A 14,362-nucleotide genomic window follows, 5' to 3' on the forward strand; every position below is an offset into this window, starting at 1 on the left:
TGGTGGCAGCTGACATAGGCTGGCAGTATTAGGAGAGATTTTGCATAAGGCTCTATAAAAGGAGTAATATAGGAGGGCATGGAGCACCAATTCAACCTCTCCGGAGTCATAGAGGCATTTGCCCATGGGGTGTGGGCAAACGTTTGCCCAGGCCATTGCAGAAGGAGGCTAAGAGGAAGGGGACACAACTGTAATCCCCAGAAGAGCAAAGAGTGGTCATTGCACACATACCACATGGCTGGTGTGAATCCAGGTGCACTCAGCCAAATTCCAAGATGCTGACCACACCATGTTAATTTTGGAGTCTTCTATTGGCAACACTCTCATTTTCTCAGCCATTTTCCAGGATCACTGTCTTTCAGATTCACCCATGTTCTTTCTGCTAGGTCACTTGGCTTTCCTGGACCTCTGCCTATCCTCCTTTGCCATCCCAAGATCTCTCTTGGATTTCCTTGCCCAACATCAGACCATCTCCTTCCAGAGCTGCATGGCACAAATATTCTTTCTCCATGTGTTTGTAGGCTGCAGGATGCTCCTGCTGGTAGCCATGGCAATTGAACGGTATGTGGCAATTTCCCATCCCCTCCGTTATGCCTCACTTATGAGCCGGCCTCATTGCATGGCACTTCTCCTTGCTTCATGGGCTGGTGGGCTCCTCCATGGCACTGTGCAACTGGGTTTCATTATTAATGTGCCTTTCTGTGGGCCCAATCAAGTGGACAGTTTCTTCTGTGACCTCCCATTGGTCATCAAGTTGGCTTGCATTGACACAAATCCCTTGGAGGTCATGATGGTCACCAACAGTGGAATTTTGTCACTAGTTTCTTTTATTGGCCTGCTCATCTCATACGGATTCATTCTCTACACAATCCACTCCAGGGGTCCCTCTGAAGGGACCACCAAGGCTGCCTCCACATGCACCTCTCACCTCATTGTGGTCACCATGTACTTTGGGCCCTGTTTGTTTATTTACCTGCGTCCATCAGCCCGGTTCATGATTGATAAAGTGCTTTCTGTCTTCTATACCTGTGTCACCCCCTTGCTAAACCCAACCATCTATGCTTTGAAGAACAAGGAGATAAAGGCTGCCATTAGAAGCCTTTCAGCAAGGCTTTCTGGGCAGATTTCCACTCAGGGACATTCCCAACATTAGACAGCATGAGGAGGCCACCTCTAACAGCTGATTTTGTCTGTCACAGAATAATAGCAAATGGTCAGTTATTTAATATGCATTTATACATGGTGGAAAAAGTTAATAAGGAGAATTTTCCCCCATCTCCTGATTGTATAACCCAGGCTGATCCAATGGAGCTGAAATATTGCACATTCTTGAACAATAGACTTTGCTGTCACAAGGGATTTCAGCGGTTTGGATGAAGATCCAAACTGGATCATGCAAAGCTTGGGCCAAGTCAAGGGAAGACAAACACAGATTGTCCCATTTTGAGATGGGCCACATGGAGTGATCCAGAGTTTTGAATGGTTGAGTGGTGGGTGGGAAGGCTGCCAGGGTCTATTTCACCACCATGTCCCCTGCAGAAACCTCTGTTCAGCAGTTGGTTAGGGCAGGGTTTGATCCTGCTGGTTCCAGGGTGCTCCTATGCAAGCAGCACCCATCAATTCCTGTTCTCAGTTGTGGGTGGTGGAAGAGGACACATCATCTCCTTTTTTATTATATGAAATATCACAAAAATATTACAAATCAAACTTTGATTGCTGTGCACAGATTGCATTTTTAGAATATGTGTGTGTTAAGCTATAATATCATTCTCCCTTTATTCAAAAACAATTGCCTCTCCATATTCCGGGAGAGTGTTCTGTCTAAACAGCCACAGGTTCCCTGTACCTGCAATTGCCAGTTGGTTACAGCAGGGATATTTAAGTATTAATCATTCATCCTTCACCCTATTAAATACAGTTTAAAACAACATTAGACAATCTTTCAGGTTTCTGGGTCCCAGTTTGTACAGAGCTTTAGCTACCAGTGGCTGGTGAAGTCATTTGGGTAATGGGGGCAGAAAATGGCACAAATATGAGGGCTTTGCACAGTTCCATCACCTTCAACCTGGGGTGAACAATCAGCCAGGACTCAAGCCAATTTTGGGTGCAGGTAGAGCTAATGGGGTACCCAGAATACATCGCTGGTTTGGTACTGGGTGAGGCGCTACTTCACCCAGGGCTTGAAGACTGAGATTCCACCCAATGGCTTAACCACCAAAAGTTTTGATGTTTTGCTATTAGTGAGTCTAAAACTCCAGGCCAGCCAACTTGTCTACAAGCGAATTCCTTCCCAGATCTGAATATGGCAACTGTTATCAACCATAGCAAGGTCAGCAGGTACAAGAAAAATGAAGTGGTTAGATGGAATGACGCTTAGGGAGAAAAGCTATGTTAGATCATGACCTGAAAAGGAAAATACATTTTAAAAGCATGATAATTAATTGATCCAAATTGAGAGTGGAAATAATAAGGGAGGGTGGGAGGGTGTCACTCTTCACCCAGCCGTACCGTCCTTTTAAGCCTCACTGCCAGGCCAGACAAGGCAGCAGCCAATAGCCACAGCCAGCAAGGCATTATGCTCCAGGAGGCACCAGTGAGCGGCCCATTTATGGTGCCTTTTGGGTTGGAAAGACCCCTCCCCTTTGAGATCCAACAGCCAAGAATAATTCCTCTCCAAAGACCAGCATATGTGTGTGCCTAGGCCATCGGGGAAGGAGGCTGAGAGTGAGGTTACGAAACTCTCACCCCATGGGAAAGTGGTGAGCAGCCATTGTTCTCATGCCACATGGGTGAATGTGGATCCAGGTCCACTCAACCAAATTCCAAGATGCTGAAAACACCATAATACATTTTGAAGTCTCCATTTTTTACAAGGTCTTCTATTATGAACTTCAAACTTCAAAATTCACCAATACACCACTGGTCCCTTATTATCTACTGAAAGGGAATTAAACACAACAGTTCTGAATCTGTCACAAACACATTTTCTTCTACAATTCCACAGTGGTTCACAAGCATTGAATAAATAACAAAATTCCAGCTTGGTTATTAACAGGGCTATAATTAAATCTGATCCTCCTCAAAAACCCCTGTGGACTTTCAGTGGCCACTTGCAGAAGTACCATAAAAGATACCAAAATTAACCAGAATAATTTAAATAGGGTGTGGGATCCACAAGTCTGATCTTACATACTCCCAGATTGCATCGTCTCAGGAAACTTAACTACCATTCAAATGATACAATTTCATCCTGGAGAAGTTAATTATAATATTGCTAGAGAAATCATGGGTTCCGTGCAGAACAAAGAGTTGGTTTTTTTAGTGAGAATGGTGGTTTTAGTGTTCTTGCTGCTGGAACTGATTTCTTATAATGTATGTGAGGCTCACATAGCAAAATGCAGGCTCCAAGGTCCACACAATCCACTTCACACGTATCATCAGCCAGGAGATTTCATCATTGGTGGCATTGTTTTCCATGGTGCCTTCATCTCCTCTCCAGCCACATTCACTGAGGAACCCCCACCAGCACTGCCTGAAGAGCTTGTGTAAGAACTAAGCCACTCTTCCGTTACAGCAGAGAAACGATCAAACCTAGAGTCACAGCCTGAGAGTAATGACTAAGGCTGCAAACCTCTACCCATTTACCTAAGAATAACAACTTTGCAAATCAGTGGGACATAGGCTGATGTAAAAATCCATAAGATTGTCTTGGTAATTAAGAGAATACTGAAGAAGCTCCCATTTCTCAATAGGAAAAATAAATATAAATGTTTTGAAATGTATGAATGTTTATGTGTCTGGGAGAACCATTTGATCAGCTAATTTTTATAGACCTTATCTGAACTAGAGTGTTAGTAAGAATGTATTTTTGAAAAACCTGATCTGAAGCTGAATATCCTTATGCTTTCATTTTCTGAACTTAGACTAAGCTTTGTTTCAGCACTGAAAGGTACTTGTTATCAAGTATAGAATTTAGTGAATTCCAACGACCATCACTGACTCATGAAAAAGAAGTCACTGCAGGGAGAGACCAGAGAGACCAGAGACTTTGTAAGTGTCAGAAAAAGACCTCAGACATGTAAGGGAAGTCGTCCCATGGGCCCCACATTAGCAACCCCTACTCTAGATACTATTAACCTTAAAAGATTGGTACAAAAGTAACAACATGAATTTCAACAGGGACAAATGCAATCTAAGATGATGAACACTTGGCTTGCCAGTAGTACATGACAAAAAACTCAATGGATCTGCATCAACAGAAGTATAGCGTCCTGATTAAAGTAAGTAATAGTACACTCTGTTCTGCCTTGGTCACCTGGAGTACTGTGTCCAGTTCTGATCACCACAATTTAAGAAGGATATTGGCAAACTGGAACATGTGCAGAGGAGGGCAACAAAGATGGTCTGGAAACCAAGTCAAGTCTTATGAGGACCAGATAAGGGAGTTTGGTATGTTTAGCTATGATGAGAATGAGGGAGGAATGATAGACATTTTCAAATATCTCAAGGGCTGTCACCAGGAACACACTTGTTTTCTCTTGCTCCGGAGGTTAGGACTCAAATTAGCTTCTTCAAGTTACAAGAGAGGAGATTTCAACTAAACGTCAGGAAGAATTTTTCATTGATAAGAGCTGTTGAATCGTAGAATGGACTGTGAGTTAATCCGAATGAACACAATATAATCAATTGCTGTGCTGTTATGTAAAATGATAGATCTGCTGAAGTTCCTGCTGATACAGTTTGCAACTCTCATTCTAGGGTGGTGCCTAAGATTTACCAGCACATCGTGGCCTTGGCATTTGCAGTCAAGGAGATCAACGAAGACCCTCACATCTTACCCAATATCACCTTGGGCTTCCACTTATATGACAGCTACAACAATGCAAGGAGCACATATCTTACCACACTGCTGCTTCTATCCAGGGTGAAGAAATTTGTCCCTAACTATATATGTGATGTTGAAAATAATCTGGCAGGGGTCATTGGAGGACTTGATTCTGAAATTTCCTTTTATGTGGCCACTGTTTTGGATATCTTTAAGATTCCGCAGGTAGGACACTCATGATCAATACCTCTATTAGCTTGCATAGAGGAAGAGGCAGGTTCCTCAGCATCAGTTCAGGGTGAAGATGAAATTGGAAGGAGAACCATGTACACCACCTTGAGATCTTTGGAAAATAAAGGCGGTACATAATTATAATATAAAGAAACAAACATCAATAACGGGAAATGTGCAATACCAGAAAAAATGTCACATCCCCCCCTCCCCATCTTACACACACATCTAAAACACTGTTATCCCAAAGGCCAGTGATGGGGAAGTGGGCTTCTCCCTCACCAGCTGCTTTTTGGTTAAGCAGTACTTTCTGCTTAGTTAGGAGGGTATTTGAATTGAATAACTGGGGTATAGGGGAAATTGCTTACAGGATAAAAGCTGACAGGTAGGTGCCAATAGTAAAATTAGTGATCAGGGCATCTCAAAAAAGCTGCTGGGGAAGAGGAGGGAAATTGCTTATAGCTAAAACAACTGACAGGTAGGTTCCAGTACCATAATTATTCTTCTTTATTGCACCAAACACAAAGAAGTTATGGAAAATTGAAGATAAAATCCAGTTCTGCAGGTGAAAAAAGTGTTCATAAATAAAGTCTGAGAAGAATCAGCACAGTTTTGCTGTGTGATGGGTTATGTGCATCATGAAGAAGAAAGAAGCTCCAGAGAAAAAATATGAATCTGATCCAACTTGCAGTTTTGACAAAGTCAGATAATGTCTAGGTAATTTGCTGTTTGGGGCATGGTATGTTCCCCACTCAGTTTTATCCATTGTACAAGACCTTGCCAAATTTTGCAACGACTCAAAAAATGTTTGGTTTTTTAAAAGTAAAATAGACACAATGCCCTGCTCCAGTCATCAAAGTGTTAACAAAATTTCCAAAACTAAAACAGTCCCAGTCCCCTGTCATCAAGTGAAAGCTTGAAAAATGAGAAAAGGGAGATGATCCCAGGTTTCAGCTCATCTGCATGTGTGTCTTTTGTAAAACTGAGAGAGAGGCAAACAAACCCTGAAACGTTGGCAAACGGCATATTTGACTAACAGGTTTCAGCTCATAATTTATATGAATACTGCGAAAGGAATCTACTTTGTTTCTTCTTTTCTTCCATTTACTTTTTAGCTCATTTATGGCTCTGCTCCGGTGATGAATGATAAAAGTCCAGGGCTTCCCTTCTACCAGATGGCAGCCTCAGAAGCCCTTCAATATGAGGGAATTCTCTCTTTGCTTCTGCATTTCAGGTGGACGTGGATTGGAGTCATTGCAATGGACAATGAAAACGGAGAAAGATTTGTGCAAACCATTTTCCCAATGTTTACCAAGAGTGGTGTGTGTTTTGCATTCCTAGAAAGAATCCCTGATTTTAGTTTTATTTCTGAAATTGATGGCATGCTACAACAGGGGGCAATTATAAACCATAAAATTCTTAGCAGCAAAGCTAATGTTATGGTGGCAAATGGAGAATCTTATTCCATGGCAACTTTTAGATGGCTTCCATACCTATCAGAACATGATGACATGATAAACAATATAAAAAGTAAAGTATGGATAACAACTGCCCAGATTGAGTTTGCTTCATTTGTCTTTCAAAGGAGCTGGGATTCAAGAGTATTCAATGGTGCTATAGCCTTTGAAATTCACTTTAGAAACCCACCAGGATTTAATCAGTATGTTCTGCACAGAAACCTTCCAGCACAGATGGGGATGGTTTTATCAGGGACTTCTGGCAACAGGCCTTTGAATGTGTATTCCCACATATGACTGCAGACAAGGTGGCGGGGAATATTTGCACTGGAGAAGAGAAGCTGGAGAACCTTCCTGGATCATTTTTTGAAATGAGCATGACAGGCCACAGTTACGGTATCCACAGTGCTGTCTACGCTATGGCCCATGCTTTACATACCATGTTTGCATCCAGACTCAGACACAGAGGAATGGCGTACAGAGGGAGAGGGAAGAATCAGAATCTACAGTTTTGGCAGGTAATAGGCTGAACATCCTCAACTGGAAGAGACCTGTTATTCTCTGATAAAGTATGGGTTTCCAAATGTTGCTCATTGCTCTCAGAGAAAAAAAGGTTTTGTATGACAGAAGTTGGGAGGTCACTGAGATGCCACTGTATTCACAGATAACAAGCAGTAGTCATGGCCGAGAGAGATGCTCAGCATACTCTCTATCCCATATACACCAAATCCTCCCTCAGAGCAGGTGGTCACATACCACTGTTGTGTCTCCTGAGATAAGAGGGAAAGAGGGAAATAGGTTTGGGGCAGGGGAGATAAAGAAAGGTTGTAAATAAGGGGAGAGGGAGAGAGAGGGATGTGGAAGAGAGAAAACTGGTGGTCTCTCCATCCTTGGACCTGACTCTACTCAGTTGACTGTATCACCACCCACCTCTTGCTCTAATAATGAAGCACGTGAAAGTTAGTGGTTTCTGGCCAAGTGCAAAATAAGGATCAGGCAGACTCAGCAATGGAGAATAAGAAGGTGAAGTTTATTGCCAGGCAATAAGGACCCAGTTTGGAATCGCTTCCAAAAGGAACTGGGACCCCGATTGACAGAAATCCAGAGGTCTTTATTTTAGTATCTCATCTTACAGTCGGAGGTAACTGGCCCTCCCCCATGCAATTAAGCTGGATACTTGATGACCTCTCCGCTGCGTCTCCCAGCAGGCAAGGTCATAACTCCGGCGATTCTCCTCATCAATCAGACGTGAAGAACACACCCTCTGCTACTTTGTTTCTCTCCCTCCCTGCATTGTCCCCAGGGAGGGGAAATGAGACAGACAGGAGTCCTATTTACATGTTTTATTCCTGTCATTCAGCAGTACATAGAAATGCGACTGCACCCTTCAGTCTCCATCAGAAGAGTCACAACTCCACCCCCGTACTTCCAGCACAGGCCACATGACACTCTGAGCTAACATCCAGTGCTCAGTACAGAGAATAGGCTCCACCTTTTCCCCAACAGTACATCTGCAAACCACAACATTCTGTTTTGCATTCCAGCCATCTGGAGCTGGCTTTTGCCTTGCTGCTTTTTCCTGACATCCTCCCCCAAAAGCATCAATAGGCAAAACAAGATCCAGAGAAGAAAACAAACAGTTGTTATACATATAACAGTCCCCTGTTGTTTCAGTTCCACCCTTGGAACTCCCCACCACTGGTTTCACCAGTGTACCTCTCTGGTTGTCTGGCTTCCAAAGAATGAGTGTTTCTGCATTACCTTGGCTAGCTACTCTCTGTTGTGTCTTTGTCTCTGACCTAGACACTGCTTTAACCCGCTTTGAGTTGTTAACAATAGCAACACATGCAACAGCTAAGTTAGCAAACTCTTTTGAGTACCTCTTTGGTGGTAAGATACAGTTCTCCATCTTTGTAGATCTTGCAGTTTTTAGCATCATAGGTCAGTTTCAGTCCTTTCTTTGCGATCTGCGACACACTCAGCAGATTAAATCTCAGTTCTGGAACCAGGTAAACATTGCTTATAGTCAAGTTCAGACTCTCAAGATACACAGTCCCAATCCCGGTTGCTTCCAACTCTTGACCGTTGGCCTGTTTCACAGCGAAGCTTTGCTTCTTCAATGTTGAAAACAGTTGTCTGTGCGGGCACATATGAACCGTGGCACCCGTGTTGATTATGAAGGCGTTCCCCACATCTGGCGTGGTTCCTTTCGCCATCATAGCCTTTGCAGGTTTCACCTGGCACTTGGTACGGCTTTTGCTTGACTCCTCAGGCTTCGTAGAGCTGCTCTTCGCTCCTTTTGACTGGCGTGGCTTTCTACAGTTTCGCTGTAGATGCCCAGTCTGTCCACAATTGTAGCATCGGACAGCGCTCAATGCTGTAGCATGCTCTGCAGTAGCACCAGCAGTGGGAAGATTCGAATTCTGTCCTTCCCTCCCCCTGTCCTTCACTTCCAGTGCAGCAAGTCTGTCGTGTTCATTCAGAACGACGGCACACACCCTTTCCATGGTCAGCTGCGCGGCCGGTAGGGAACCAAGCTGACTGGCAACAACCTTGTAGGTCCGGTTAAGGCTGTTTATCATCATGAAGCAAAACACTTCCTCCTGTAGATTGAAATTGCGTTCCACCATCTGTTGACGCAGAAATTTCATTTCTGTCAGGTGCACTTGAACATCTCCATCAGGTGCTAGTCTCAGATTGGTCAACTTCTCAAAATACAGCAACGCTGAAGAACCAGCATCTCTCTGATGCGTTGTACGCAGCGTGTCCCAAACCTCTTTCGCGTGTTCTAAACTCTGAACATGCACCAACTGCTCATCTGAGACACACAGAATTATAGCAGTCCTGGCCCTCATGTACCGTGATTCCCAACCTCCGGTTGGTGCTGCAGGGATGGGGTTTTCAATTACATCAAAAAGCCTCTGATTCAGCAGCAGGGCCTTCATCTTTACAGACCAAGATGAATAATTGTCATTAGTTAAGGGAGGTGGGTAAGGCAAACCCCCCTTCTTGGCATCCATCTTGAAGCCAAGCCTCCAGCTCACACTCTCAAACAAGCTGTAAAATCCAACAGTTGTTTCCTGCCTTCTCTAGCAGGCAAACTGCAAGTTGTTTACGCTCTTTGGCACCTGGCAGCAAAACGCTGGCTGCTATGGAAAGTCCCCTTCCAAGAGCACATAAACGTGTAGCCAAAACACTCTGTGGCTTAGTTTCGCTTTCCCAGCCTCACAGTCCATCTGCGTAGCCAGTAACTTTCCAGGATCGTTACTTTGCAACAGTGCATAGAGGACTTCTTATCTTAAAACCACAAGAATCTGTGGAATGCAGGCTAAGCTTCCAAGCTGCAGGCCTCTTCTCCCGGAGCTGTATTTTTCCAACGCAGCTCCCACCGTGAACCAGAGAATTAATCATTCTGCATTCACACTTTTAGCCCGAAAATGCAGCATACCTTGAGCTCCATTGCTAGGAAAACACCTTCCTCTGGGTTCAGCCGTCTGTTCAGCCTCTGGCTTATCTTAGACGCTTTTCTCCCTTGGAGCAGAGGAGGACAATCCACCAGCCTCTCATGCAGATGTTCGATGAATTGCAACCATCCGAATGCTGCCATATGTTAGTATCTCAGCTTACAGTCAGAGGTAACTGGCCCTCCCCCAGGCAATTAAGCTGGATACTTGATGACCTCTCTGCTGCGTCTCCCGGCAGGCAAGGTCATAACTCCGGCGATTCTCCTCATCAATCAGATGTGAAGAACACACCCTCTGCTACTTTGTTTCTCTCCCTGCATTGTCCCCAGGGAGGGGAAATGAGACAGACAGGAGTCCTATTTACATGTTTTATTCCTGTCAGTACATAGAAATGTGACTGCACCCTTCAGTCTCCATCAGAAGAGTCACAACTCCACCCCCGTACTTCCAGCACAGGCCACATGACACTCTGAGCTAACATCCAGTGCTCAGTACAGAGAATAGGCTCCACCTTTTCCCCAACAGTACATCTGCAAACCACAACATCCTGTTTTGCATTCCAGCCATCTGGAGCTGGCTTTTGCCTTGCTGCTTTTTCCTGACACTTTATACCTAAGCAAATCACAGCAAATCATAGATCATGAGACAACCATGAGGGACTCACAATATTGTCAGCGAGAATCAGCCAATCAGCAAGCTGTTGTCACGCTACCAGCTCCTGGTCAAGCACTGGTCAAGCACCGGGTTCTAGTTCTGCTTTCCGATACTTGCAGTGACGCTTAGTCTAACCTTTCCCCCAGTTATGACAGGACAGGGAGTTTGGAGATTTTGTGGTTTCGCTCTTCCTGTTCTGTGGATTAATTTAGCCTGTATCTGAGGGGAATTTGTACCAGAATCTCTGATTCACGTCTTCCCCTTGTCCAGGGTACACGGATGTTTGTAGGGGAAAGGTCGGTTCCTAACTTTGCTGTTCCAAGCAGTTTGCAGTTAGCTAAGGCACAGCTTCCCTTTCATTCAAAATGGATTATAAAATACTGTCATCCTTGATTATGTGTAAGCATATATGAATATATATTGAATATATTGATTACTGATAACTGATAATATGGATAGCGTAGGGGTAGCCCTTCTTCCTTGCCTTAATAATAATAATAATAATAATAATAATAATAATAATAATAATTTATTATTTATACCCCGCCCATCTGGCTGGGCCTCCCCAGCCACTCTGGGCAGCTTCCATAAAAACCAAAAATACAGTAAAATATCACACGTTAAAAACTTCCCTGAACAGGGCTGCCTTAAGATGTCTTCTGAATGTCAGGTAGTTGTTTATCAATTTGACATCTGCTGGAAGGGCGTTCCACAGGGCGGGCGCCACTACCGAGAAGGCCCTCTGCCTGGTTCCCTGTAGCTTTGCTTCTCGCAGTGAGGGAACCGCCAGAAGGCGCTCGGCGCTGGACCTCAGCGTCCGGGCAGAATGATGGGTCCTGCAGTCTTTTCCAAACAATTGCCTCTTCTGTATTCAATCTAGCTCCATCACTTTCTGAGAAGTATCTCATTTAACAATATGGCAGGAGATGTGGTCTTCATCAACCAGAATGGAGAGGCAGCATCTAGCTTGGATATTGTCAACTGGATTATATTCTCCAACCAAAGTTTGCACAGAGTGAGAGTTGGGAGGATAGATCCGCAGGCTCCTCCAGGCCATTCATTCATCCTTGATGAAGATGCCATAACATGGCACAGTTGGTTTAATGAGGTAGGGCCGAATTGTTAGATAATTCCAAAGAAATTCAATCTTGCATAAGCAATGATCATTCACCTGCATGTCTACTCACTGTCTTTTCAACTGCAAGTTACTGTGTAGAACATGACGAATGCATCCAAGTACCAGATTAAGAGCCAAAAGCTTGCTGCTAGAAGCCACAAAATGAGTAAAGGAAAATATTTTATTAAGGATGATACAAAACAGAACACAGAGAGCCTTCATGTGAATATGGGTGCTTTGATCTAGGTCAAATACCAGTTTTTCTATGAAAAGGCCTGGAGATAGGAGTGCAGGGTTTTTTCCCAGCCAATCAGGGCCTCTGCATTTATTTTGCCTGCACAAGAGGGTGTACGTGGTGAAAGACCAGGAAACTATGAAGTGGATGATCTGTTTGACCTTGAAGCAATCTTACATCAGAGAGTGCATATAAGTGGTTAGTTGGAGTAACTAATGGGTTTTCCTTTCCTCTGGAAGACTGCAATGTGAATTTTAAGTAAAAATAGAAATCTACATTAATATAAACATAAGAATTAGGATATCTTTACATTTACAAAATACTGATTTCAAACTGAGTTAAAGAGGATGCATTAATAGATAAGCCCCAAGATTTCACCTTTCTTGCTAAAAGGTGGAGGAATGAGCTGGTTGGGAAAGGGAGGTATAATAATACCAGAGCAAGAAAATGGGAACCGACAGCAGCAGGTCCAGGAGACAGCTAGTCTTCTAAGTTCATAGTGGAAGGGGAGGAAGCAGGCGAAGTGGTGAAGATTGAGAGAGTGAAGGAGAGAGCTGAGAGGAAAGATGTAAAGAGCAAGTGACTGGGCATTAGGAATGGATACATTAGTCTTTAAAAAAGAGTTATCTTCTGCTTTTTCATTTATGGTATAGACTCAGCCTCTTTCTGTCTGTACTGAGAGATGTCTTCCAGGATCCAGCAAGAAAGTAAAGGAGGGACAGCCACCTTGCTGCTACGATTGCATCCCATGTGCAGAGGGGAAGATTGCAAACCAGGATGGTAAGAGAAATAAAGAGATTAAATAGATCCAGACTCAGCAGTAATAATTGAAAGGTGTTGTAAGGACAGCTGATTTTACGTTTCAAAATAGATAATCTACTGTATGCATTATCCTGCCTCTTTGTGATCATTGCCTTTCAGTGGTACCTCAGGTTACATACGCTTCAGGTTACACACTCCGCTAACCCAGAAATAGTGCTTCAGGTTAAGAACTTTGCTTCAGGATAAGAACAGAAATTGGGCTCTGGCAGTGCGGCAGCAGCAGGATGCCCCATTAGCTAAAGTGGTGCTTCAGATTAAGAACAGTTTCAGGTTAAGAACGGACGTCAGGAACGAATTAAATACTTAACCTGAGGTACCACTGTAGTTTAAATATGCCAATCAAATGACAATGACTATGCATTGAGAGTAATTGGATGGTATGTGGTTCAAATCATATCTAGAGGGGGCCTTGTTACTCCTTCTGACTTACACAGGCTGCATCAAGGATAGTGTAAATAAACATTTATATGTTAGTGGCTCTGCCTTTGGCACCACACAGCTCTGAACCAATTGAAATCAGTAATAGCACTTTGCAGAGCACCAGACAGTACTAGATATGTGTTTTGATTTAAAGAGAGCTCTTTTCTTCTCAGACAGAAAGTAAACATTTCAGAAAGTTGACATGATATGAGCTAATTTCTTTATTTCCCCCCAGATATGAATGACTGCCATAAATGCCCAGACAAAGACTATCCAAGCAGAAACCGGGATGCATGCCTACCCAAGGATATTAGCTTCTTGTCTTATGAAGAACCTTTGGGCATCAGTTTAGCCTGCTTCTCTCTTTTCCTTTCCCTGATCACAGTTCTGGTACTAGGTATATTTATGAAGCACCACAACACACCCATTGTCATTGCAAACAACCGAAACCTCACCTACACTCTCCTCATCTCTCTCCTGCTCTGCTTCCTTTGTGCTTTGCTCTTCATTGGCCAACCTGAGAAGGTGACATGCCTCCTCCGGCAACCAGCTTTTGGTATCATCTTCTCAACTGCTGTTTCTTGTGTCCTGGCAAAAACCTTCATGGTGGTTTGGGCCTTCATGGCTACAAAACCAGAATCCAGGATGAGGAAATGGGTGGGGAAAGGACTAGGCCACTCCATTCTCCTTTCCTGCTCCATAGTTCAAGCAGGGATATGTACTGTGTGGCTGGCAACCTCTCCCCCATACCCTGATGTAGACATGCATTCAATGACAGAACAAATGATACTAGAATGTAATGAAGGGTCTGTGGCCATGTTTTACTGTGTCCTCATCTACATGAGCTGCCTGGCCACTGTAAGTTTTGCTGTGGCTTTCCTTGCCAGGAAGTTACCAGACAGTTTCAACGAAGCCAAGTTTATCACTTTCAGCATGTTGGTCTTCTGCAGTGTTTGGCTGTCCTTTATTCCCTCCTACCTGAGCACCAAGGGAAAATATATGGTAGCTGTGGAGATCTTCTCCATCTTAGCCTCCGGTGGTGGGTTGCTGGGTTGCATCTTCTTCCCCAAATGTTACATAATCATTCTGAGGCCCGAGCTAAACAATAGGGAACAGCTAATAAGGAGAAAAAAATAA

General features: G+C 43.8%; 1 protein-coding gene and 1 pseudogene across 2 annotated transcripts; both read left to right on the top strand.

Annotated features, from left to right (window-relative positions):
- Positions 1–289: 289 nt before the first annotated feature.
- LOC308570721 (olfactory receptor 4K14-like) lies at positions 290–1,153 on the top strand (the record flags this gene model as incomplete). The annotated part of the gene is made up of 1 exon (XM_081165633.1): positions 290–1,153. The coding sequence occupies one exon, from the start codon at positions 290–292 to the stop codon at positions 1,151–1,153; it is 864 nt and encodes a 287-aa protein (XP_081021759.1).
- Positions 1,154–6,177: 5,024 nt separating this feature from the next.
- LOC308570722 (vomeronasal type-2 receptor 26-like) lies at positions 6,178–14,362 on the top strand (annotated as a pseudogene). The gene is made up of 4 exons (XR_014013404.1): positions 6,178–7,031; positions 11,512–11,739; positions 12,637–12,763; positions 13,461–14,362. The product of XR_014013404.1 is annotated as a vomeronasal type-2 receptor 26-like (transcript).

The sequence above is a fragment of the Podarcis bocagei genome (genome assembly GCF_964188305.1).
Source record: "Podarcis bocagei genome assembly, chromosome: 13".
Classification (NCBI taxonomy): domain Eukaryota; kingdom Metazoa; phylum Chordata; class Lepidosauria; order Squamata; family Lacertidae; genus Podarcis; species Podarcis bocagei.